Source organism: Tauraco erythrolophus, chromosome 4 (genome assembly GCF_009769465.1).
Source record: "Tauraco erythrolophus isolate bTauEry1 chromosome 4, bTauEry1.pri, whole genome shotgun sequence".
Lineage (NCBI taxonomy): Eukaryota > Metazoa > Chordata > Aves > Musophagiformes > Musophagidae > Tauraco > Tauraco erythrolophus.
This window is the reverse complement of record NC_141468.1, coordinates 8,901,649-8,927,907: the sequence shown is the minus strand read 5'-3', so window position 1 is coordinate 8,927,907 and position 26,259 is coordinate 8,901,649. Positions and strand designations below refer to the sequence as shown.

Sequence of the window (26,259 nt, the reverse complement as noted above, 5' to 3'; positions counted from 1 at the left end):
ATACTGCAGAATACCTCTTTATTTGGGACTTAATCCAGATAAAATATTCTCAAAGCACAAATACGTGAAATCCCTAAACAGATATATAGCCTTCAAGGCTGCATTAATGTCACATGTCAAGACCACTGCTAGAATCTCAGAGCAACAGCAATGAAGGACAAATCATCAGATTCAGTTGTCCTAACAAAATGACAAGCACTCAGGACCTAATCATATGGTTGGTAGTACTGCACCACCACTGTAGTAATTTGGGAAAATGAAGACCAGATCCACAGGGGAAGGAGCGTAGCTGTACCTTTGTGGATCTAGTTGTCAACAGCTCTAATTCAGGAGAGTATGTAAAAACATGTTTAATTCCAAAAGTATGCAGAACACTGCAAAGAAATGCGACTGCTCATTTGCCTCAACTCATGCAAACCCTTTGGTACATGGGGAAGAGACTTCAGAACTTTACATGGCTGAACATCAACGTAAACTACATACATTGATTTTTATGGAACAATACATATCACTGGTACTGGTCCGAAACGTCAATTTCTGTATGTGACAACATGCTCTGGTACAGTCCAAACCCCAGACGTAAAAACTCTGACTTTGGGGTAGAGGCTGTTCGCACTCATGGACTAAACACATTTTTCCACTCCTTTAAAAGGCTGCAATCAAAGTCAGCAACAGGCACCTCAGCCACTGGCAGAGAGTAGGGTGACCAGGGGCTTTGCTGACGGCAACATCTCCAGCCAAGTCATGAGGGAAACACGTGGGACGAAGCTGGCAACTGAAGGACTCAGACTCTTCACTGGAGTTCCTTGGTGTCAGCACAAAAAGGTCAGGGTTGTGACCCAAGTGACTTGAAGGCACAAGAACTAAGAAAAGGTAGGGATGTGACAGGGTTTTTGTTCTGAGCATTACTTACACCTAAAACACTGTCATCTCAGCTCTGGAAAATCACTTGGCTGCTCAAAAGTCCTCTTGCACTGCCAAGCAAGATCAGAGGAAAGTGTTTGCACAGTGTCAGTGACAGCTCAGCTGTGGGGGAGTCCTCGTCCTTTCTCAGTGTGATCCCACATAACATCAACACCGGCAGCAAATTGGTTAATCCCCCTGACCGTCAACACCAGCTGGGCTCACCTCATTCCCACACAGGCTGATGTTAAAGAAGTGGAAGAACTTGGTCCCTCGGGAGGTAAAGCTGGGTCCGCTCATCAACGAGCCCACCTGGCTGAGGTCGCTAAAATCGTAGCTCAGGCTCTGGTTATCCTTGACGTACGACACCAGGCAGTCGCTGAAGCAGGCAGAGTGGTCCTTCAGAGAAGGAGAGGCATCCATTAAAGAGCAGTTACAGACCAGAAGTGAACCGTTCACCTGGGAGTTGAAGCAAGCAGGCACAGACAAGACTGCTTTCCTTGTTAGGGATGGAGAGGAACTTGTCCTGTTCCTGTAATTCACCTTCCCCTTGGGAGAATTCCCATTCCTGTCTCAGTCCCTGGCAATCACATATCAGGACTCTAACGTTCCCGAAGTCTGGCCTTTCTGCTGTCTCCTGAATTGGCCAAGAAAATGCAGTTTCTCGCTTTGCTTTATTGTGGGTGCTTTTAGGATCCCAATGTCTCGGCTTAAAGCCCCACAGACAGAGCAGCACATGGCCTCAGTTACACTTGCGTCGTGCAAAGGAAACACAAGAAAAGGCTCAAGAAATGGGGACAGGATATGAACCCAGCTGGAGAAAGGCAGAAAATTAACAAAATGGAGCAGTTCTTCCAGTCCCTGTGCAGCTCCTTGCCAAAGGATGCTACACACGATAAATGTTTATCTAGGCTTAAGGGTAATTTCATATAAAGAAATTTGTTACAGGTTTCTAAAGGCACATAAACATCATCCAGCTGAGAAAGTCCCTGAGTTTAAAACAGCAGGAGTCTGGGACAGTTTTAGGTGGAAGGCATGTATATTCTCTTACACTGTCCCCAATGCAGCTTCTCGAAATGAACCTTTTTTTGAGCCAGTATGGTCAATTTTATCTTCTTATTGCTTATTTACAAACAGAAATTAGACTAGAGACATATTTGGAAGAACAGGATCATTGGTTATAATTATACCCCAATGCTCACAAGGCACATACCTGTAGGAGAGCACTAAAACTGGCCCTTTGAGAGCTTATATCCCAGCCTACCCTGACTCGGAAACACCCGGTTTCTGTACCTCGGTGCTTTTGCTGCCAGGCCCACAGGGGATGCAGGCCTCCCTGCCGTAGACCTGGTGGATGGACAGGAAGGTGTTGGCCGGACACTCCTTGCACTGGCTGGTCTCCTTCTCGATGTAGTGCCCTGCCGGGCAGGGCACGCAGGACGAGCCAGACTGCTCAGAGCCCAGCGCACAAGCCCGGCAAGAAGAAGCGACTCCATCCACCGCGTTGGTCACCGTGATGGAGTAGATCTTTGCCATGTCATTGATGAACTGTCTGCTCTGGAACAAGAGCCAAGGAAACCACCTTGGTGCCATCATGCCATTGCTTGCGACACTAACCCCAGTGCTGTGCACCAGGGCATCGATTCAGGGATCATCTTATGCGTCCAGCTGTCTTTTAACATGGATGGTTTATCCACAGCTGCCTCCCAAGGGATGCTATATGGTTGTCCTGATTTTGACTGGGACAGAGTTAGTTTTTCTTTTTAGTAGCCAGAAGAGCTCTGTGTTTTGGATTTAGTCTGGGATTCATTATGAGAAGAAAGTTGATAGCGCACTGATGTTTATGGTCGGCACTGAGACATCAAAGACCCTTCAGCTTTGTGTTTTTGACAATGTGCAGGAGCACAACAGGCTCAGGGGGACCATGGCCAGGACGAAGGGTCCACAATTCTCCTTATGATTTGAACTTAGATTTAGGATTGAGGGCTAAATTGGCCAACGGAGTATTCCATATCATGCAACGTCATGCTCAGTCTATAGAGGAGGGTTGACTGGGAAGAAGGGCTAGCTAGTTCTTCCAAGGGCTCTCTCGGACTCTCAATCTCTCAAAGCTCTCTCGCTCTCATTCTCTCTTCGGGCCTTTCAATTGTCTGGGATTGCGGTGTTGGGACTTATCTCTTTCAGGATTGTTTGCCAGGATGGGGCAGGCATTGATGACCAAGTGGTGAGCAATTATACCGTGCATCACTCTTTTGCATACATTATATTATATTATATTATATTAATAATATTATCATTATTATTTGATCATTATTACTTTTAATTTTATATTTTAAATTGTTCTTATCTCAACCCATGAGTCTCAACCCATGAGTCTCCTTCCCTTTTCCCCTTTAATTCTCTTAACCATACCCCAGGGGTAGGGGAGAGTGAGCGAGCGGCTGCGTGGTGTTTAGCTGCCGACCAGGCTAAACCACAACAATGGTGACAGCCCTTTACAAGATGCTTGTGAGCTTCAGTGGAGGGTAAGTGCTCTGGTGGTGAGTGTCCAAGGAAAGCTGTTGTACATAAAGAAGTACTTACATCTTGACCCTCATTTATTCTCTGAAAGGCCCAGGTGAACGTGAAGGAAGCATTTTTGGAGATGACGTGCGTGTAGGATTGTTTCTCTTTACTTCTTTCCCATGATTCCACCACATTGGTATTTTTTCGATTAACATCCTATAAAATGGACATAATTTTTTTAAAAAACCACATAAAGTGTGGTCACGCCACACTAAACACTAGTGTTTTATAATTTAGATATTAATATATAAAGGACTTTACAATTGCATTTAATGCTTAATAAAGGACAGCAAACATATTTATTCTGTTTTCCACCACTGGCAATTTTTTAAGCAAGAATGGGTGTCTGTTCCAAAAGTTGCTCTCATTCACACAACAGTTAAGTTCAAAGTCCTATAGCAGGTTATAAACGATATGAGGACAGATTCAGCACAATGGTTATTTCACATTTGAAATTATCATAGAATCATAGAATGGTTTGGGTTGGAAGGGACCTTAAGGATCATTTAGTTCCAACACCCCTGCCATAGGCAGGGACATCCGTTTATGTATCAACACATGTTTATGTATCAACACATGTTTATGTATCAAACATGTGAGTACCATAGCACAAAAAGGGAAGGCCAAAATTCAAAGAAAAATTGTAGTTTCTGCCATCTTTGGATACCCACTTTGTCGGTGTCTCTAGTGACACAGAACCGAGGCCAAAAGGCAGCACCAAATTTTACACGAGAAAAACCTGTTTGATCGATGTTTGTTTCATATTCTCCACCAGTCGTAAATGTTCCAGTGAGAGATGCTTTTCCTTTAAAAGAGATTCCTTTAAATTACCACCTAATTTCCACTTAATTCTCCTTAAATTAAGAGCAGAATTCTGTAAAGTACCACTAAATTAAAAAAAAAAAAAAAGAAGACCAGCTTCCCTTTGCAATGGAAGAGGCAAGGATGCTGTCACAGATACCATTACCTTCCTCAGCTGATGGACTTTCAATAAGCAGATGAGGAAAGTAAAAAACATGGCACTTTGCTTTCACAAACCAAAGTCTGTCTGCTGCCCTACTGATTCCCCAGGCCACTGACAGGATCAAGACTAAATTTCCAAATTTTCCATTTCCCATCCCTCTGTCCCACATCTTGACTTGTGACTCTGTTAAACTTCTGGAGGTTAACTCGACTGCACAAGAGACATTGAGAATTTGTCAGTCAGTTTAACAGGAGCAAATTTGGCTCTTTGGTGTCTAATGATTTCTTTTAAAATAGACAGATAACCAGGAATGGTTCATAGCTCATCTTGTGAAGGAATTTTGCAGTCACAGAGTCATACAACAACAGAATCATAGAATGGGTTGGGTTGGAAAGGACCTTCAAGATCATCTAGTTCCAACTCCACTGCCAATGGGCAGGGACATCTTCCACTGGATGAGCTTACTCAAAGCCTCATCCAACCTGGCCTTGAACACTTCCAGCGATGGGGCAGTCACAACTTCTCTCGGCAACCTGGTTCAGTGTTCCACCACTCTCATTGTAAAAAATTTCTTCCTTAGATCTAATCTAAATCTATCCTCTTTCAGTTTAAAGCCATTGCCCCTTGTCCTATCATTACATGCCCTGGTAAAAAGTCCCTCTCCAGCTTTCTTGTAGGCCTCCTTTAAGTACTGAAAGGCTGCAATAAGATCACCCCAGAGCCTTCTCTTCTCCAGACTGAGCAGCCCCAACTCTCTCAGCCTGTCTTCATAGCAGAGGTGCTCCAGCCCTTTGATCATCTTTGTAGCCCTCCTCTGAACCCACTCCAACAGCTCCATGTCCTTCTTGTGTTGAGGACTCCAGAGCTGAATGCAATATTCCACGTAAGTTCTCCTGAGAGCAGAGTAGAGGGGCAGAATCACTTCCCTCGACCTGCTGGCCACGCTTCTTTGGATGCAGCTCAGGATATGGTTGGCTTTCTGGGCTGCCAGCGCACATTGCCGGCTCATGTTGAGCTTCTCATCCACCAGCACTCCCAAGTCCTTTTCCTCAGGGCTCCTCTCAATCCATTCTCCACTCAGCCTGTACTTGAGTTTGGGATTGCCCCGACCCATGTGCAGGACCTTTGCACTTGGCCTTCTTGAACCATTCATTCATTAAACCCTTCCTGCACGAGTGCCACAGAAATTAAACTCATGTCATACTTAATCTTAGTCATAATAAACCAAGTGCAACTAATCATGCCTATGTAGAGGTATTAAAGTGACATGTGGAACACCAGGCTTAGACCTCAGTCATGGAGAGAGAGGTCTCACTTACCGCCATAAAGTACAGCACACAATCTGCTGAACAGGTGGTCTCAAAAACAAAAGTAATCCGTCCTAGTTCTGACCCAGTTGCTCCTGTCACCGATGTCGGAGGTCTGTTTAGCAGAGAAGGAATTAAACATTTACAAGACGCTCTTCAGACAGGCAGCAGCCAATCCTTCAAATTACTTTTCGTATGGCGGGGAAACCATCAAAGCCCTGTCCCATAAAACCTGCCCTGGCAGAGCCACGGAGGCCAGGTTTGCACAGCGGCTCTGCACTGGCCACTGGGCACAGCACGGTTATTTTTTAACCATCTGACCTCTTTATGGTACAGTTCCCTCCTTACAATCAACACCCAAATTTGACCATATTGGTAGGGAATCTTATCGCTTAAATGCATTACGTGCTTTAAGTAATTTACACTGATTTAATTGCATCTGCCCTCTGCTGGTGGGAGATGCTTTCAGGAGTTTCATGGAGACCAGAGGTATTCAGGGTGCTCCCCTGCAAAGTACTAAACAGTAAACAGCGACATGCTGAACTTTTCTATGGACATGTTTCTTGCTTCTCTCTTATTTTCACTGCTGTTCACCCATATTGTAAAATAAAAATCACAGTTTGTTCATCACGGGTGTAAGAAGTCACAAACACCCTCAGCTGAGATATGGCAAAGGGAGGGTGAGGTTCATTTTGCCATACATTCATTTTTCCTGACTTACAGTTGGCACCTGGTCTGAGCTAGGAGTCTAAGCTCACTCTTTTAACAAAGATGAGGCACAAGAACCTCAAGCACCTAATTCATCCTGTCTGGGGTCCAGGAGGTGGGATGTCCTGCTCCCCTGCGGTGCCCGCATCTCTCCGCTGGCCGAAGCCACAATGCAAAGTAACGTGGGTTTCTGTAAAAAACTTCAGGGCAGGCATCAGTGTACAACCCATGGCAGATTTAGCTGATTACTTTGGGATAATTTAGAAATAGATGGATAGGAATATTTTTTCTCAGTTTCTAGACACCTGATCAGCTGGCACCTCAGGCTGAAGCAAACACTGCTGAAAACCAAGGTCTTACAGAATCATTTGCTCCAATGAGCCGACTGGGGGGACAGGAATAAAATTCAAGTTTCCCCTTGTCTCTCATTCATGACATCATTGCACTTCAGAAAAGAAAACTCTGTTTATTCCAGGGATAATGTGAAATAGGTGTAAGAGGCAGAAATAAATGAGAAATAGATAAAAAAAAATCCTGTTCCTTACCTAAATCCCGGGATGTGCAGGTTCAAGATAAGATAGTCATTGTCAGAGCCTCCTGCCCCACTCTGAATGTGATCACCAGCCACCTCCCAACCTTCACAGGACCAAAAAAAGGAAAAAAAAAAATCAATAAATGGATGGTTTCTGGGTCATATAGCAAAATAAAATTCTGTTACCACACTTTTTTAAGAAATTCAGTACTTTAGTACATTTTAAAGATGTCTGTTACAAACTACAGAGCAGTATAATAATGCTTTCGAATGAAAAATTTTAGTAATTGTGAGAACTGCTGATTTTATAGGCAAACATCACCTTAAAATCAGCAAAGCACTTGAAATTCCCTGACCTGTGCTGTGCAGCTCAAGAGGAATGATCCACCTGATCTCTTCCAGCATTAAACCAGATGAATCAATGAATCTGTATATTAAACGTTAAGTATACACTTCAATGCCCCTCTGCCCAACATGCATAATTCAGAGCTTGAGTTACATCATCCTGACAGGGTGGATCAGACTGGGGAAAACCTCTCAGAGAAAGCCGGAGGTGGGAGAAGTCCTGAACAGAATCACTTTCATTGGCGAGCTGTGACTGCTCTCTGCTGCAATCCTAGCACATGTGCAGAGAGAGAACTCAGTGCTAAATGAACAAAGATCACACAATTTAATTAAATGGTTCAAAAGAATTATGTGTGACCTCAAAGGGCATGGTTATCGCAAAACATGAAAGCAGATAAACTAGAGAGAAGTCAAATAGTTGGGTTTTTTTCAGTGGTGATATTCAGATGCATCAAAGTCTATGGTGGGACAGGCCTTGGCTGAGGGGACTTCACATAGGCTGCTGCTCTTGCCCTCTTCTGTTATACAAGAGATTTTTTTATTTCTTCTTTGTGATATTATGACATTGCTACCTGCAGGAAATTTCAAGCTGGGTGCAATTAAACAAAAGGGGGAAACTGTGTTGTGACTCACGTAGCAAAGAGCATATTCATTTTGATGGGTGCTCCATTACAACAGTGATCAGTACAGGAGAAAGACAGGTGGGTAACAACACAGGGAGTTTGGCTCACCGTTCATCCCATCACACTTCGAGTTGCCGACATTAAAGCAAGACGTCTTCATGTTGCCTGGCAGGATGTTCCACCACTTGTACTCAAACCCAAGAGTTGGTTCAGTCCCAGCAGGGCAGGCTTTGCACTCTACGGAGCGAGAAAGGAAATCACACAGCCAAAGTGCATCTCAAACAGTGTTTTAAAGAATGTAGACATCACTGTTTTACTCTCTGGGGCAAGCAATGAGCAAAGAAAATTATTTATTTCTTTATAATTAAACAGTCAAAGATTTATCAGGACCAGAAGCGAGGAAACAAGACCATTGTTCTACAAATTGGAGATCATAACCTCGTGGTAAGTAATCTGCAACTGATCCTCCAAGTCACACTTCCTTTTTAATAGCATCAGCTGAAGGTTTGATCATATTGGTAAACATGAGTTCCCACAAAATACTGCAGGTGATCATTGGGCCAATACATCTCAGAGTCATCAAGCCAGAGTTTAGACAATGTTGGCAGGGTACTCATTTGATTCTGCTTAAAATGACATTTTCACAGGGAAGAACTTGGCATGAACAGAAGAATAGATGAGAAGGAATTACTGACTGTAAAAGTTCTAATTCCCTTCTCAGGATCCCTTAAAATAACCCTCAGGATGTTTATGTCAGCCAAGAAATGCATCCAGAACACAGCAGGTCAACTTAGAGCAGCAGTCCCTGATAATAAAGGACTTCAGAGAGAAAACAGATATCCAACATTATTAAACAAGCATTTTATGCAAAATGAACTCTGGCTTATGATGATGCATCATTAGATACAGTCACATGCAAGCAGACAACTGTTTTTGGACACAAGCAACTTTTGTGTGGACTCTTACCCTGTGTCCCATCTGAAAATGTGCCTGGTGGGCAAGGAGTGCAGGAAGACGAGGCACTGTTGTAAAAGCCAGGATTGCAGGGTGGGCAATCTTTCCTCTCTCCAGAAGGAGGTAGGGTCAATGCATCAGGGAGATCCTCTCTGCAGATCTTGGGTTCAATCCATTTGTACATGATCTGAGTCTGCAAGAAGACACTGAGCTCACATGGTGTGTTAGGAAGCTTTAGGACTAGGTGCACCAATCAAGATCCCCCTTGTAAATGAAATTAACATATTCCCAATGTTTTAGGCCAAAAGCAGATCTTGCACATCCAGGACAACAAAGGGAAAGGCAGTCACAGGAGTGACTGGGTTCACGGACGATTCCAAGATTTCAGGCCTTAAGAGAGAAGCAAAAATGTGAAGTTTAAAACAATTACTATGGTTCATTCCTATTTATAGAGTGGATTTTCCCACGAGAATGTTTCTGAGGAACATCAGATAAACAATTCTAACGACTGTATAAGCAATCCGCATTTTAACCATAGTAACCCAAAATATAAATTTTGCGTTATAAAATTCCTTTTATCGGGAAGGCAACTGTTAGCAGAGAACATCACAAGTTCTGGTCTGTTCTTTGGAAAGTCCTCAGTTTCTCTCCAGCCATTTCCACCTACTGAGCAAATGCCAAAACCACATAGGAACTCTTCCAGCCCCTCTCCAGTCCCTCCATATTACACAAGGAGCAGTCAATGAACACTAACATGAGTCAGTCCTTGGCATTACCAAATACGATGGTATCACCTCTCTGTCATCAGCTCTCTTTGCCAAGACACAAGTTTTCTGACTTCAGGAAAAGGCTTAGGTGAGATGCAGCACCCATGGTGTTGGGTTTCAAATTTCATCTGTCTTTGGGTCTATCCCTGAAAAGGTTTAATATCTTAAGACAAAAATTACTTGAGTTCCAGACTTGAGAAACCCAAGTGGCAAAACTTTAACTTGGCCAGATCTCTCCCTCTGGGTACTTCCACCCTTTGGTCCCAGCAGCGCGATCAGGGATCCTTGAGGCCAAAGGCACAGGGACAGATCTTGGCAGGGGACATTTTGCCTCATGAATTTGGTTTAGGGTCCTGAGCATATGCCCCTGCCATACCAGGCGTTCAGCTGCTTGCGCTCAAGTTTAGCCCTCTGATAACACAGAGCTGTTCAAGAAGTGTTCACTGGCCTTGAAGCTGCTAGAAAAAAAAGCTGGAAGAAGCCTCAGTGCAGGTTCCAGCCCAGCTCTGGAGAGCTGCAGTTAAGCTGAGTCTCTCACCCTTGGTCCCATGCCTGTGCCAGGTCACGTGCCCTGGCTGATCCACACCCCGACTGACCCATGGACATGATGTCCCAGCTTGACATCAGTCATGCCTCATCACTGTGGCCTTTTCTGGGAACCTCGGCTGAACTTGGCCGTGGATGCTGGGTCTGCTTTGCTCACTTTGCTCAGCTCCTGTGGTACAGCTCCTGCTGTCGGAGTGGCATCTGCCTCTGTTTGCCTTGCTGTCATACCTGGCTCCCCGTTCTGTATGGATCAGCCAGCTCTTGCTTCTTCTGAACATTTACAAGATTTTCTGGGATATTGCTCCAGAAATGCTTCAGCAGCATCAGGGGTGCACGGCATTTAGAGTAAAGAGGATCAGGAGCTGGCAAAGTACCCGTGTGGTTGCCCAGAGCCCAGACACGCTGCACACACTAAATAATCCTTCTGCACCTGAGCAGAGTGCCCACAGCCACACACGTGAGGGCTGCCCTGATCGAGGCAGAAGCAATCAGATGGGATCTTCAAAGCATTCCATAGCTGAAAAGTCAATAGGAGTCAAGTGCCTGAATCTCCTGAGGCCACATGGAGTGGGGACAGCAGGAGAGAGACAACAATCTCACGCCCAGCAACAAACCTGGTTGATTTCAGAAATCCAGGGATCAATAGGCCTTTAGACTGGTGCTTCACAGCTGTTTTTCACCTGAAGATGAGCTGCAGAGTCAGGCCCTCTCATCGGACTGTATCCCATGGAGATGGCTGGGGAGCATGGCAAACCTGGACTGATTTTCAGAGTTGCAAAGCACAAAGTGGTGGAAGCAGTCCTGAAAACCCAGCCAGCATCCGTGCGTCTACGGCACATGTTGCTGTTGCAAATGGAAGATGAAGGGTGTCTGCAGAAAGACCCACTTTGTATCCTGATGATATTCATCAGTGAAGGGAAAAGCCATTGAGGGGGCAGGAAGAGGGTCAACAGGTGGGAGCTCGTTCAACGCCAGAGAGCCTCGAATTGCACAGAGCAGTGACAGGGTCATCCCCAGGAGGCTGCAAGTGAAGCCGTACCTGGGGGTGTAGCAGTGAACGCTGCTGCTAATTCCACAAGTCATTAGAGGAAGTTAACAGAGCAAGAATCGGTTGAGTCACGACCAAGTTGTAGAGCCTGCCAGCTCCCCGGGCTAAACTCACTGATGTTTCGTTGTTAAAGCACACAAACTCTTAGCTGCATTTTGGAACTGGTCAACCAGGAGACTCCAAAATACTCATCCTGCCAGCAGATATTAGGCCAGTGACCTACAGGTGCTCTGGATTTTGACTACTTGCCATCCCATCCAGATCTAAGAGAGATGGGGAAGGGAAGAAAAGAGTCAAAACAGGTCTGACCAAATGTCCACACCTTTGTGGGCTCCGTATCCCAGTGAACAGGAGTTTCTTCTCCAAATCCCACCAAAATCCCCACATGACTGTTGGGACAAAGGGCAGGAGAGCTCCTAAGCCAGGCTACTTGTCCTGGTTTTAGCTGGGACAGAGTTAGCTCTTCTTTTTAGCAGCTAGAAGAGCTCCATGTTTTGGTTTTACTCAGAGGCTCGCTCTGAGAAGAATGCTGATAGCAAGCTGATGTTTGTGGTTGGACGTGAGACTCCAAGGACTTTTCAGTGTGCCGGAGTGCAGAAGCACGGTGGGATAAGGGGAGAGCATAGCCAGGACAAGGGGGACACGATTCCCCTTGTGATTTGTGGTGGAACTTAAGATTGAGGGCCAAACTGGCCAATTAGTATTCCATATCATGCAGCGTCATGCCCAGTATAAAAGCGAGGGTCAGCCGGACAGAAGGGCTTTTGCGCTTTGGCTTTTTCGACGCTTTGGCTCTTTCACGCTTGCTGCGCTTTCGCTCTATTGCCTTTTTTTTCTCTCTCTCCCAGTACTCCCACTCTCAGAGTACTCTCTCTCTCTCTCTCTGCCCCTCTCTATTTCGGGGCCTCGCGTTCGTCTGGGATTGCAGCTTCGGGACAAGACGGGCTGCGGATAAGAGGGGGTGGTGAGCACCTACACTGTGTATTAAATCATCTGTATTAAATTGTTCTTATCTCAACCCACGGGTTTCCCGTTTCTCCTTTAATTCTCTCCCTCATCCCTGAGGCTGGGGGAGGGTGAGTGACTGGCTGTGTGGGTTCGGTTGCTGGAGCGGCCTAACCCACGACACTACTCCACCAGCAGGTTGCTCTATGAGAGATCCAGTGGATCTAAGATCTCTGGGTGAAAAAATCTACTGAGACTCCAGGGGTTCTGAGGCATCGCTTGATGCATGCACACGATTAGCAGCTAAGCTTTGCTGCTGCACAGGAATAATCCCAAATTGCATATCTCATTATTTCAACAGATCATGGGCTCTTCTTTGATGCTAAAACCAAGGGACATGATACACATCATACCTATGCAGCCAAACGCTCTTCCGCCTGCAATAGGTATGCTCATGCTCCTGTGCCATGGCAGCACTTGAATCACGCCTGGGCATTGCTGGGACAGGGCAAGTTGTCACAAGCCAAAAGTATGCCAGGAAAGATTGCTAACAACTAAACAGTAGGGTTTATTCTGGGACAGTACTTCAGCCTGTGCTCCAACTCGTTTTTTTTACGAGCACAGAGGTAGCACCCGTGACCCAGTCAGACTAATCACAAGTGCAAGGAGCTTAGCGTTTCACAATGACAGGTCTCTTAAGCAGACTCATGACCAGTAGATCCTTACAGATGGATAAATGCTGGAGAGAAAGTAGCTAAAGGGCAAGCCCAAAGCCTCAGAGAGATTCAATGCTGGACAAAAATTGGGGAAGCAATTGGGAAAGAGATTCCTAGAAATCCTAGCTTGTTTTCAAATCAGAAGATCGCAGTAAACTCAATGAGCTTAAAAATAGTATTTTGCCTTCTACTTACTTTTCCTTCCTTATCGCATGGGGTATGGATCTGGAAAAAGTCTTTGTTTGTGCATGGAGGACGCTCTATACATGCACTGGATCCCTCATCTAAAAAGAAAGGGTGAAGAACAGGATGTTAAACTATCAAATGGTCCCTGGAAACAACCGTAGTGAGTTTAAAATCTGGAGATTAAAGTGAGTCAGCAGAAAATTACAAAACAAGAATGAAAATCAAACCCTTAATGGAGTCTACACGAACCTTCCCCTGAACTGAAGGAAGGGAACAGGAAGAATATCACCTGTGCTTGTACTGTTATGCTGAAATTCATTGATTCAGTACAACCAGGAAGTCACCCAAACCGCCACCCCACCTCTTCACTTTCAAGCAGCAATTTGTGCAGTTTGCCAAGCATGGGAATATGTTCTGACTTGATAAGGAACAAAAATGCTCTAGCCGATCTGAAACTTGCTTACAACCTTAACAACACTGGCCCAATTTTTCCTCTCCCCAGGTATTTTTGCAAAAATTTCCATTCCCACCACGAGCACAGGCACAGGTCCCCAAGCGTTTGCCATAATCTGTGATAGTAGGTGCTATGGTTGGTAACTGATTCTTTGAAATCTTTCTTACAAAACAACTACAAGGAAGAAAACTGAAGACATTTTGACTGAAAAATGGATTGTGCCTGTGTTATTTGATGATCATCAGCTAACCACAGCTGGGAATGCAGAGGTCTTTAGCGACTAGGATTTGCAACCAGATCACCACATCTTCCAACCACAGGGGAGACAGGGACAGGCCAGGAGAGGATTTGGAAAGGAGATTCCTAGGAATAGGACAAGTCTAGAGGAAGTGATGAAGTGAATTCAGGTCACCGCCAACCGATAACACAAATTGCCACGAGAGGGCACAGCACGACTGTTTTTATCCTTCAGAAGAACCATTCCCTTCGAGGTCCTAAAGATCTCCATCCCTTCAGGTTAGCATAGGTGACCTTAGCCAAGCTCCAGTATGGCCCATTACGTATGTACGTTCCCTCTGCAGCTTTTGGGAAGCCCCATCTTCATTTTTCCTTTGCAGATCAATTGGAGACTAAACTTCATTGTTCGATAAAAGCATTCTCACATCTGCACACAGAAGCAGCTTTTGACCTTCCGTACTCAAGACTCTCCTGGTTTTGCTTATCCCATTTTATTTCTGTACCTGAGTAATACATTTCTTCTTTACATTTGGTGCACTCTTTGGCTCCTTTCTCAGAATAAGTATTTCTTGGACACACCTGGCACCCAGATGAACCTGGTTTGTCACTGAAGGTACCAGGCTTGCATGCGAAGCATTCAGACGTATATGCAACTCCTGTAAGGTAAATTACAGATAAAGCACGGAAATACAGAGAGGTATGCTCCATAACTACTGCCCACCTGCTATGGAGTAAAGCAAGGAGCTGAGTAACACATCTTAAAAATCACAGACTTCGTCTTCGCTTTAGACACTTTGGCTTTGCTGTCTCATGATTTAGGTCTTCAATCTTTGCTCCTCACTGCAAGTCTGTCCCAGGTAAGAACCTTATATGACACTTCAAGTTTGAATACACTTAGAAGAGGACCAAAAGAGCAATCCCAGACTAATTACATTATTTAAACAGTAATTTAACTGTCACTGTTATGATATATATATATATATCCATTTATCACTGTTGCGAGGCTTGTAGAATCATAGAATGGTTAGGGTTGGAAGGGACCTCAAAAGATCATCTAGTTCCAACCCCCCTGCCATGGGCAGGGAAATCCTCCACTACGCCACTACATTAAAGAAAACCTGTTTCTTTCTTTTTCTCTCTTTTATTTGCTAAGCCAGTCTTCTCCAGTAGATGGCATTATTTACCAGCTAAATTAATTTTTCATCCCTTCCCTAACTGTGTGAAACTTTGCTGTTCTGTTTCTAGATTTTAGAGAAGGAGACAGGGGACAAGAGAGTTAAAAAAAAAGCCACTTTGGAGCAGTAGAAATGGCATTTTGCAAACACTGTGATGAAAGAGGGAGATAAGATTTAAAAGGTACATATCACTTACCTTCAATTGTGATGTTTTTCACCAGAACTGGTTTTACTACTTTGGACCCCATGAGAATCCCTGTTGTTCTCCAGTACAATATATTGCTACCCGATTTCAGAGTTACCTGCAACAACACGCAGGACAGTTAGCAGACATCCCCTCACCAAGAAATTATTTTAATTCTTACTTCCATTACTCAGATTTCTTGCCTCCTAGAAGCAATCCTGGCTTTTCCTAAGCTGCTTAGTGAGTCAAGAAGTAATAGGGAGACAGTCAGGCAGATGCTGTAGAGACATCTCTGAGGAGCGCCTAAGTGTGCTTTCTAAAAAAAGCATCTCAAAACCACAGTTTTACAGAAAAATACCAAGTGCTGTTTCTGACCTTCTTGTAAGCAGAACTCGGAAAAAGCTGTTCCTGCCTTAATCCAGCTACCCCCGGCACTCAGGAGCTTTTGTCTCTAGCTCCATGATCAGATATAGTCAACCAGTTTGTTCGTAAAGCCTTGAGATACACTTTTATAAAGAAACCAAACATGACCCAGAGTTCAAAAATCCAGGCTCACAAGTGACTTTTGTTTATAGACTTTAAAAATCCAGCTCAGCCTGCATCTTACACTACAGCATCACCACCAGTAAGCCAGGCACAAACCATGAACGTCCCCAGCAGCAGCCCCATCCCTCCTGCTCATTTCTGACCCTGAACAGCAGACGAGACGCAGAAAGCAACCCGGTTTCCAACTGCTTTGACCTACTTGTCTTCACAGCACAGTTCAGCACAACACCTACGCTGGCACAGGGAGGGTGGTGAGTTGGTGGCACCATGGCTGGGATACGGAGGCGGAGGAAGGCAGGATCACTTCTTTCAGTAGCAGTCTTGGTGCCTGCTGCCTTCAACTCACCTGTGCAACTACAGTTTCACTCTACTTGTTAAAAGGAGCAGGTTTACCAAGACCCTGCCTGACCTGCAAAGCTGTATCATACCTACTAGTCCAGTACAAGATGCCTACTGCCAATACAGTGATACTGGCCTGAAGGTGTTTTATTTTCACACAAGAAGAGGGACAAGCTCTACCAGCATAAGGGTCCAGGATAATGAGATTTACAGCAGTGCTGTACAGGCCTCCAGGACAACAGTTTTTGTTCACCCAGGATAAATAGTCCTACAAGAAGGATGTTGAGGTGCTGGAGCATGTCCAGAGAAGGGTAACAAAGCTGGTGAAGGGTCTGGAGCACAAGTCTTATGAGGAGAGGCTGAGGGAACTGGGGTTGTTTAGTCTGAAGAAAAGGAGGTTCAGGAGAGACCTTATCACTCTCTACAACTACCTGAAAGAAGATTGTAGTGAGGTTGGTGTTGGTCTCTTCTCCCAGATAGCTAGTGATAGGACAAGAGGAAATGGCCTCAAGTTGTGCCAGGGGAGGTTTAGATTAGATATTAGGAAAAATTTCTTTACTAAGAGTGGTCAAGCATTGGAACAGGCTGCCCAGGGAGTGGTGGAGTCACCATGCCTGGAAGTGTTCAAAAAATGTGTAGATGTAGCACTTCAGGATATGGTTTAGTGGGCATGGTGGAATTGGGTTGACAGTTGGACTTGATGATCTTAGAGGTCCTTTCCAACCTTAATGATTCCGTGAAAAATTCAGTGAAGTGGAAATACAGTATATTGTATCTCCAAATAGCTACTATTCAGGGGGGCAGAGGACAGCCGGGTTACTGCAGGTAACAGCAGAACTGGACCATATTGAACCAAACATCATATTGTGTGGTGCAGAGATACTCAACACCAACTCTGGTGCAGCAGGCCTAGCACGCTGAAAGCAGAGGCTGCAGCAATTGGAAAACTGGGCTCAGAGAACCTGCCATGACAGGATTTGCAATGCAGACAAAAGCCTCAAGGAGAGCCAGAAAAGTCATCTCACCTAGCTCACATGCCTACACTTCAGCCAGGTATCTAAGAAACCTTCATCGTCAGTGGGGACACTTGCACATCCCAGACAAAGAGTTCAGATGGCATCATCTCCCGTGCAGATGATGCTGTCTACATCTCCCAGCTCACCCTAGTCGTTTCCCTAGCCTTGGATCTACCTCTCAGCCCATGCCACTCACCCCTCCTCATCCAGCTCTCCTGCCTCCCAACGTGAGTCGCGCGGGGCTTGCACCTGAGCTAACAGGCACTGCCAACCAGAGCTGGCTCGGGAATACAGCTTATCCTTCAAGAGGACAAGCAGACCACCATGGAAAACAGAGCACGTGCTATTGTCTATGCCAATAAAAAGCCTTTTTGTTCTGGCAAAATGTCACTTATGGTAGGACTTTGTTGGCATGGCTCTGGGAATTATAGTATGGTAGCATAGTGGAAACCAGGTGTCAGCATAAACTAATAGGCTGGTCTACACATGGTCTGGGCACCAAGCAAACTCAGCCAGCTGGGTCAAAGGGCAGCCAAAGAGCTGCTGCTCTCAAGGTGGACATGCTCGTACCAGTGCCGCTCAAGCCACTCTGGTGCTGCCAGCTGGCTTTTCAACCAGGTAGGTCACCCCGGAGCACAAGCTGGGCATAGTCCAGCTCTTCAGCACACATTTGAGAATAAAATACCCATCCTGCCTGCCCCCATATATACACACACTGCTCCCGTGCTCTGCTGAGCAACGGGGAATAATCTTGTGCCCTCATGAGCAAACAACTGTTGTAGAAGATTTCAATTACAATCATGCAGAGTGACTGTGGTGTGAGGATTTGCATAAATCTATTTAACTTCATAAAGTACTTGATTCAAAGCCCAGGGAAATCAATACAAAGTCTTGCATCTATATCATTTGCTTTGGGATCAGCCCCTCAGAGATCTCGGTGGCTTTGCCCGCAGTACCAGGCAAGCTGTGCTTCTTCAGATGCGCTCACAGGATCTGGCCCGTGTTTGCTCTCTGCTTAGATGAAATCATAGACATTTACAAATGAGAAAAAAGCTTCATGAAGGAATTTTTTTGCACACTTACAGAATGAGAGCCCCATTCCCCATTGTCTGTTAGCTTCACCCACTTGTCTGCCGTGGACTCCATCTCTTTGCACTGGTCATTCTGTATCTGTTAATTAAAAGCACAAGATCAGTGACCACAATCAGATGCATGTCTCTGTCAGCATAATGACTGCTGGCAGGGAATGATAATGATTCCTGTTGTCTACATATTTAGGACAGCAGCTGCCTTATTCATGGGAAAAAAAAAAAATAACCAAAACTTTCAAAACCTGCTAGCAGCTTAACAGTGCCTCCAATGACCACCTCTGATGCAGATGGAGAAAAAGAGCAGAAGGAGAAGATCTCAGCCTTGTCCTCTCACTATCTGTTCAGGCTCAGACGCTGAGCATCTTGTCTTGGCTGCCTCCTTCTCTAGAGCCCATCAAGATCCAGAGGCAAAAAAAAACCCAAAAAAGACGTCAAAACCCAGAGGCCATGGACTTCTAAGTCAGACGGGAGGTAGAAGTGGACAGGTCAAAGCTAGAAGGTAAACTGCCTTCTCTGCAGCCAATATCTGCTATGGCTTTGGCTCCCTGTCACCTGACCTCACTAGGCATGAGAGTAACGTTATCAAGGGAGAGGCAACATGTTATGGAGAGTCTGCCCTGGCAGAGGTGTGAGGATGATTGTCCCTTGCCCAGGTCCAGCACAGCTCAGCGGTCTTTCCTTGCAGTAAGGTTTGGTGCATGGCCTCAAAGCGGTCCACTGCTTTCTTTTCATAGCTGTGTTCTCTTCTCTGAAGAAAAAGTACCAAGTCCCTTTTAGGTACCAGTTCATACTCAGCCTTTATTCCACCAGGGAGAAAGGACAGTTCAACACTTTCAGAAGACCTGGGTCAAGCCTCCTTCTCTAAGCTGCTCCACATCAAGTCTGAAATAAGTCGCTTAACTCGACATCCTTCAAAGCATCTGTGCACTTAATTCCCACCTAGATCGACAGCACTGAGGAAAAGAAGTGAGAAGAAGCACCTCAGTAGAAGGAGATCCTTAATTATCTTGCACAATGTGAGCTACAGCATCTCTGTGCCTGGGTTCCCATCCGTAAAATGGAGATAAGAATATATAGTCTCTTCTCACAAGGCATAAAGGGCTTCAATAAGTAAAGAGCTGCTGAAGCACTGGCTATCTAACAAGAAGTGTCCACGCTTGCTTCCCACATTTGAGGACATCTCCTCACTTACCCTCAGACTGGCAGTGCAGCCACCTGTGCCTGGAGAGCCCAAAAGCTTCACCATTTCCCAGCAGCCTGCAAGCCACTGCCACTGAACTGCCACTCTCCAGAGCTAAAGTGTCATTTTTAAATATATGTAAGCACAAAGGCATGCTGGAGAAGAAAAAATAGACTTTCAGAGGAGTGTTAAATACGCTTTCCCTGAAATACTAAGGCTGACTAGGAATTATTTATGGGAGCATTTCTATAAAGGACTGCACCACTCACCGCTTCTTGAACAGAGAGTGATAAATTTAAGGAAGTGAATGAGTGGGATATGGGCAAAAGTAATATTCAAAAAGCCATTTTCAAATCCAGTGTTCAAAGAAACAATATATTTGCTCCATTGCAGGAATAGATCAGTCAGTCAGTCAGTCAAGGAAACTGGCGCTAGGATTCATCATCCTGGTACACTCACCTGACAGCAGAAAGCATATTTGCTGCTTTCTCCCCATGAAGAAGGCAGGATACTCTAATATAGAAGTGAAATGGCCAAATAACATCGCCTGCACTATCTGATATCGAAGTGCAAGAGATTGCACCCACGGAGCAGCAAGAGGGTGCCTTCAGTAGGTTACTTTTGTCATCCTTTCCCATCTTTACTAAGAATAAGGATTCTTCACGCTTTTCTCTGAGCTTCGAGGAACATTAACCAACACCAGTGTGAGATACCATGAGCTGTGTTTTTCAGATTAAAATCAGAGCTCACCAGGCAGGGAGAGAGGCAGTAACAGAGGACACTGAAAAATTCCAGTCATCTACTGCTCTGAGCAGCCCTCTCATTAAGTTTTTTTCTGTCTCAAACGCCAGGTACAACATGCCAGGGAAAGCAACCTGTCAGTGAAACCTTTCAAAGCATCTCAGTAACGTGGATCATCTGTACCATGCTGTGGAGTCCAGTGCTGGAAACCTGGAGGCCAAACAGTCCATCCACGTGGGCAGAGCTGGGCCGCCTTTCCCGTTCGGGTCCCTGCTGATCAGATTGGTTTAGTAATTTGGATACAGCGTGGTGCAAGCCCAGCTTTAATTCGTAATTTGGATACAGCGTGGTGCAAGCTCCCATTTCAGAGCTGATGACCCCAGCACCTTCATTTCACAGTGCAGGCTCATCCTTAGACCCTAATTCCTACTGAAAGTCATCTGTATTTTTCTTCCTAAATCTCTCTGGACAACCGTTGTTTCTGGCTTTTTTTTTAAGGATCACCCTTCTGTCTCTTCTGCTTTGCTTTTCTTCTTAATTGCTAAGACTCAAATTGACCTAAAACTAAAGCTAAGGTTTCCACATACTAATGCCTTGGAGAACATCAGGTTCTGGATGCCTTCTTTGTAAGAAGTCTTACATACAAGACTTTCTTTGTAATTTAAACTTTAAGACCCTTCAAAGGCATCTCAAGTCAACCATCCCCAAACTGAAACATCTATCACCAACAGTTGCCTTGCAAATGGTTGGACTAACATGGGCAGCCATGGCCCCTAATGGAAAAATCCCAGTATATGGCAGACAGGATCAGTTTAGCCTGAGTTTTGAAGCTGAAATAAATTCCAAAAGCAGCATAAGTGTCAGAGAGAGAAGATTTTCGTTATCTTGTTCAGCAGTAACAAGCTACAGACATATGGGGAAAGTAAAGGAAGGAAAAAGCTGTTTCTGATCATGTTTATCTGGGTTGAATTCTTACAATATAAGGTTGGATTCATCATATAAAAGGCCTTACAAAAAATTCAAAGAAGATGTTGTTGTCAATATACTGGTATTCGAAGAAGACAGAGCCGGATTTCTTCAGGTGCACAGCGTAGATGAGAGAAACTGTACAATCATCCCTGTTGGACTCTATGTAATTCCCTCGAGGCGTCCATGAAGAGCTGATGAACATAAACAAAACAAGCCTCAGCTGAGATCACAGGCACTGAGGAGACTTTTCTTACACTACTACTACACAAAAACATGCTACTCAGTAACGAACCCAGAATCCCACAACAGCTAACTGCAGTGAATTTATAACTGGATTTATTACTGGATTCCCATTTATTTTTCACGTAAAAATAATACTTTTCATTAAAACTGTGCATGCGAAAAGATATGGTACTAGAAGTTTAGGACCCAACCTACAAAGGAAAGGTTTATTATCCATAGATCCAACGCACTTTCAATTATACTCAGAAACAGCTTTCTGCAGCCACCGTGGGACTCTAAATAGGCTGTGAAAGTACCTTTTAGCCATATTTGCTATACCATGACACTGGAGCTTTCCAGTGACAAATAAGAGCAGCCACAGGCTGGTCTTGGACTCAGTAGCTACTGATGAGCCCAAGGAGACCATGATGACAGCAAAGAGATGGCTCAAAATTTCACTTTCCAGCCACTGTTGTTTGCCATTAATAGGGCTGGTCACCCTCTGGAGAGCTTAGGTGAGCCATTAAGCTGGTTTTGTGCTGCAGAGCTGTCTCAGGTTCACCCATGGCTACATAATCCAGATGCAAACAGAACTTCTTACTTGTTGCAGCTGTCAGCTTTATTCTCAGCCGAGCCAACCGCCGTGTCCATGAAAGTTGCGACATTGGAGAATCCTGCTGGCAGCTCATCCCACTCATCAAACTTGATCCCGCTGCCCAGCGAGTAGGTCCCTTCTGCACATTTGCTGCACACCTGGTTCTTCATCTCCAGGTACTCACCAGAGGCACAGGAGAAAGCTGGGGAGACAAGCGTTTTCAACATACAAACAGAGAAAATAATCCTTATTAATTTCCATTAATTTTTTTCTGCTTAATTAATTAAGAGTGAACTGTGACTAAAGGGAACAAACCAGGAATGCCCCAGTGCCAGGAACACAACAGCTGAATCCCAACATCAGCTGCAAAATTGAGATGTCCACCAGTGCCTGATGTTTCACCAACATGGCAGCGCTTGAAACCAAATCTCAGACAACAGCTCCTGATTTGCAGCTTGTCTCCATTGGCAAAACAAGATTTTAAAATGAAATCTCTACCCACAGACTGTGTCCAAAAGCAATTTGTGAAAATGAGGACTTGAAATACAGTTCTCCTCGCCCTTGCTCACTCACCTCTTACATCTTGAACTCAATTAAAATCACCAGCACCTGAGAGCCAGGGCAGACTCATATCACCCACCTGTACAGTAGCTACGAAGAGCGCACAGCGGCACGCTGACTGTAATACAACTATTCAATCTATTCTATGGTTCTATGAACATGCACTCACAGCCCAGAAAGCCAACGATATCCTGGGCTGCATCAAAAGAAGTGTGGCCAGCAGGTCGAGGGAGGTGATTCTGCTCCTCTACTCCACTCTGGTTAGACTCCCACCTGGAGCACTCCAGAGCATCCAGCTCTGGGGTCCTCAGTACAGAAGAGACATGGATCTGTTGGAGTGGGTCCAGAGGAGGGCCAGAAAAATGATCAGAAGGATGGAACACCTCTCCTATGAAGAAAGGCTGAGACTTGGGATTGTTCAGCCTGGAGAAGAGAAGGCTCCAGGGAGACCTTATTGTGGCCTTTCAGTACTTAAAGGGGGCTTCTAAGAAAGATGAGGACAGACATTTTAGTCATGCTTGTAGTGATAGGACAAGGGGCAATGGTTTTAAACTGAAAGAAGGGAGATTCAGACTAGATATAAGGAAGCAATTTTTTACAATGAGGGTGGTGAAATACTGTAATAGGTTCCCCAGAAAGGTGGCAGATGCCCCATCCCTGGAAACATTCAATGTCAGGTTGGACGGGGCTCTGAGCAACCTGATCTAGTTCGGCTGAGAGTTGCTGACCTAATCCAAGGCTCTCTCCACATTTCTCCTTACACGGGCTGCCTACAAAGTCTTGCCTGATAGACAGAGCGTCTTAGGGAGGATCGTTAATGGGCCTGTGTCTTGCAAATGAGGATCTTTGACTGGGGTGATATTAGCATGCTGAAAAGATAAACACTGGTTGCCAGCACAGCAAAGACAGTATTTAAACACGTGTAACTAAGAGAAGTATAATTAGAAGGTATGTTCACAAAGTGCTTTTTTTACTGACATCTCTAAAATTACTTACTCCAAGTAGCTACATATCCCTTGTTCCAATCCGATCACATCTCTATTCTGGGAAAGAATATTCCCAGTATATAGAGGAAACGTGGACAGTATGTCCATAGAGCCCCGTGTCTGTGCCAGGAATCGTAACTCCTGCCCAGATGCTCGTTTCAGCAGCAGATCATCCCGCTTTCCCCCCATCCCACGCTACACCACATCCTCTCTGAGACTGAACATCCTGAGTGGAAAGCAAACGAGCACTTTCTGCAGCACATAATATGTTGCTTGCAGATTTTTAAACGTAACTGTGCCAGTCTAGCCAAAGCAGGATTAAGAGCAACGCATGCAACTCCCATCCCAAGAAATGGTGGGATTTTTTTACTGTTTCTCGCATGCCACATTGAGCAGTGACAGATATTTCATACGCTCACTTTGAGAGACATAAACCCACAAGTCTGAGAAACTGTAGGACTAGACTAGACTGCTAGCCACAGTGGTGAAACTGGCCCAAAACAACTGATGACAGTTGAAGTCCCAGCATATGCAGTTCCACAGACGTGCTGATGTTTATCTAACTGCAGAAAAATTTGTTTCACTGTCAGTACTTTGATAAAGTCATGGCAGCATAACACCAACTTCCATCTAAATCCAACTGCAGTCCAGGCTCCCATTTCTGTGTCGGCTCCCACAGCGTTTCTTTGTCTAATTGTCCTTGACGGGCAGAACTGGTGTGCAGATAAAAGGTCTGTTTTGATGGAAAGATCTGCCAAAGGTCATTTTCCCCTCTTGGTCATATCAACATACTCTGAATTTGAACTAGTGGACTTCATGCCAACAAATCTGTTCTTCTAACCCCATCACTCACTGGTGATGGACCAAGAAGGAAAGCGGGCAGAAGCCTAGCAGGGACTGGTGGGTATATGCAAGTAAATCCTGCCACAATGGATTTCTGTGAAAGACTGATAGACAGACAAAAAATCTGCCCTCAGTGGATGCAAGTGGTTTTCTCACTAACATCCCATCTGGCTACCTCTGCAACCTCAGCTCAAGCCATAGGATGCACCTGCAGCTGGGGTCCAAAGCACACCTTTCTTCAGAGACCTGGCGAAAAGCAGCGAGCACTTCCCTGTGTACCTGAACTGAGACCACACATTGTACAGCTTTTCCTCTTCAATGCATAAAGGAAGTAAAAAAGCGAGCTCTCTCACAACATATTCAAATCCTTTAACAGTTTCAACATTTTTTAAAGAAAGTTAAATAGCAAGAACCGGAGAGCGCTGCTTAACCACACGTTCCAGATTTGTGACTTTCAAATAAGGAGTCAGTAACTGCGAGCGATTCGCTGTCATAATGAAGACGCAGAAGGCAGCAGAGCCTCCTCTTCGATTGCAGTGAGGCTGAGTGGAGATTATTGCTTTAATTGAACTGATACCTTTTAACTCCCTGTAGCCTGATCATTTTACAGAAAAAAAAAAAAAGGGGGTATAAGAGATCAGGCAGGTTGCCACGCAGGACACTGCCATCCATCGCTCACTTTCCAGGAGCGAGATGAGCCTTTTTCTTATTGAGGTGGGGAATTACCTTCTTTCCCTTTTCTAAGAATCATATTTCAAAGGCGGCAGCGTTTCCCGTCCAAACACATACGTCTGCAAGCAAACTAGCTCTGAGCATGCCAGCTGCTTGCCAGCTTCAATTTGGGGCTGAACGTGGCTAATGGCAACACGAACCACTTTCGAGTTGGAACAGATGCATCGTTTGGTCTCATTCCCGGCAGTCGGGAGTGGCTGGAGGGGGATGGGGAAGACACACGGCAAGTGATGAGCGTGGAGATGGTCTCCTCTCCTAGTGTCACACAACTTGCTCTTCCAGCAAGGGAGGAGACCAAACGTCAGGTTAAACCCTCTTTAATCTAAGCAGCATCAATTCAGGAGTCCATCCCAGCTGGAGGTGGGCAGGTTGTGGCTGTGCCGGGAGGGACCCTGCAGAGCTGATGTCCCCCGCGATGGGCCAGGAGGCACTTGCCCAGGGGTGAACATGGACAGAAGATCTGTCCCAGGGCACCGGGGCATCGCCTGGCTCGTGGTTGCTCCATCTCACTAATACGTAGCTGGGCACAGCTACAGCGCTGACCAGTGACGACTTGTCCTCAGAAATGGTTGACATGATCGCAGCACCGCTGTGTTTGTGGGGGTGACACACACATGGTGTTGTCAATGGGAAGGACAGAATCACCACATAGGAAGTTAAGGTGTGATGTGAAGTTTCAGGAATCTAAATCGTATACTTTAGGTGTGTGCTCTGATTCGTCCTCCACTAAACCCTCCTTGCTTCAGACTCCAGAGGGAAAATCAGTCTCCTGCCTTAGAGGTACCCTTTGTGAACACCAACTGCCCCCAACCTCAGAGTCCATTTGTTTAAGCATTTGATACTTAATTTTCAGAGAAAACATGTCTATTGAATAGCTCCTTACATGTCAATCCTGTTTCAGAAAACAGAACTAAGGCTGCTAAATCACACAAGCAATTCTGAAAATCTTTTCCAGAATTAACACTATTGATCCTGTTTAGACATCACTATTCCCTCTCCTTATCCAATTGCTAAACTTTCCTATTACACCTCTCAACTACCAGTATGGGTGCTACACACCAACTTACACAGAGCAACACACATTGTGAAGACTGAATTTGATCTTCTTTCTATGAAAAAAAGATGTGAAACACATTAAAAAGACAGACAAAAGGATTGTTCTAATACTGAATACAGATGTGATTTGGCATTTTTAAGAGGTCAATGCAAAACAAAAGGATTTTAAATGCTTTTAAAATTAGATGACCTTCCTCATCATGGACATTTTTAAAACTGGGAG

The 26,259-nt window shown here is 45.0% G+C and overlaps 1 protein-coding gene across 1 annotated transcript in view; it reads right to left on the bottom strand.

Annotated features, from left to right (window-relative positions):
• ELAPOR2 (endosome-lysosome associated apoptosis and autophagy regulator family member 2) overlaps window positions 1-26,259 on the bottom strand; it is a 108,258-nt gene that overhangs the window by 13,642 nt on the left and 68,357 nt on the right. Inside the window, exons 3-15 of the mRNA XM_086610019.1 lie at window positions 21,865-22,060; window positions 21,085-21,232; window positions 18,144-18,230; window positions 15,172-15,277; window positions 14,304-14,456; window positions 13,119-13,207; window positions 8,914-9,094; window positions 8,056-8,184; window positions 6,993-7,083; window positions 5,752-5,854; window positions 3,487-3,624; window positions 2,197-2,460; window positions 1,129-1,302 (exon numbers count right to left, since the gene is read on the bottom strand). Of these exons, the coding sequence (XP_086466145.1) occupies window positions 1,129-1,302; window positions 2,197-2,460; window positions 3,487-3,624; window positions 5,752-5,854; window positions 6,993-7,083; window positions 8,056-8,184; window positions 8,914-9,094; window positions 13,119-13,207; window positions 14,304-14,456; window positions 15,172-15,277; window positions 18,144-18,230; window positions 21,085-21,232; window positions 21,865-22,060 (1,859 nt within the window). The remainder of the gene's footprint in view (window positions 1-1,128; window positions 1,303-2,196; window positions 2,461-3,486; window positions 3,625-5,751; window positions 5,855-6,992; window positions 7,084-8,055; window positions 8,185-8,913; window positions 9,095-13,118; window positions 13,208-14,303; window positions 14,457-15,171; window positions 15,278-18,143; window positions 18,231-21,084; window positions 21,233-21,864; window positions 22,061-26,259) is intronic.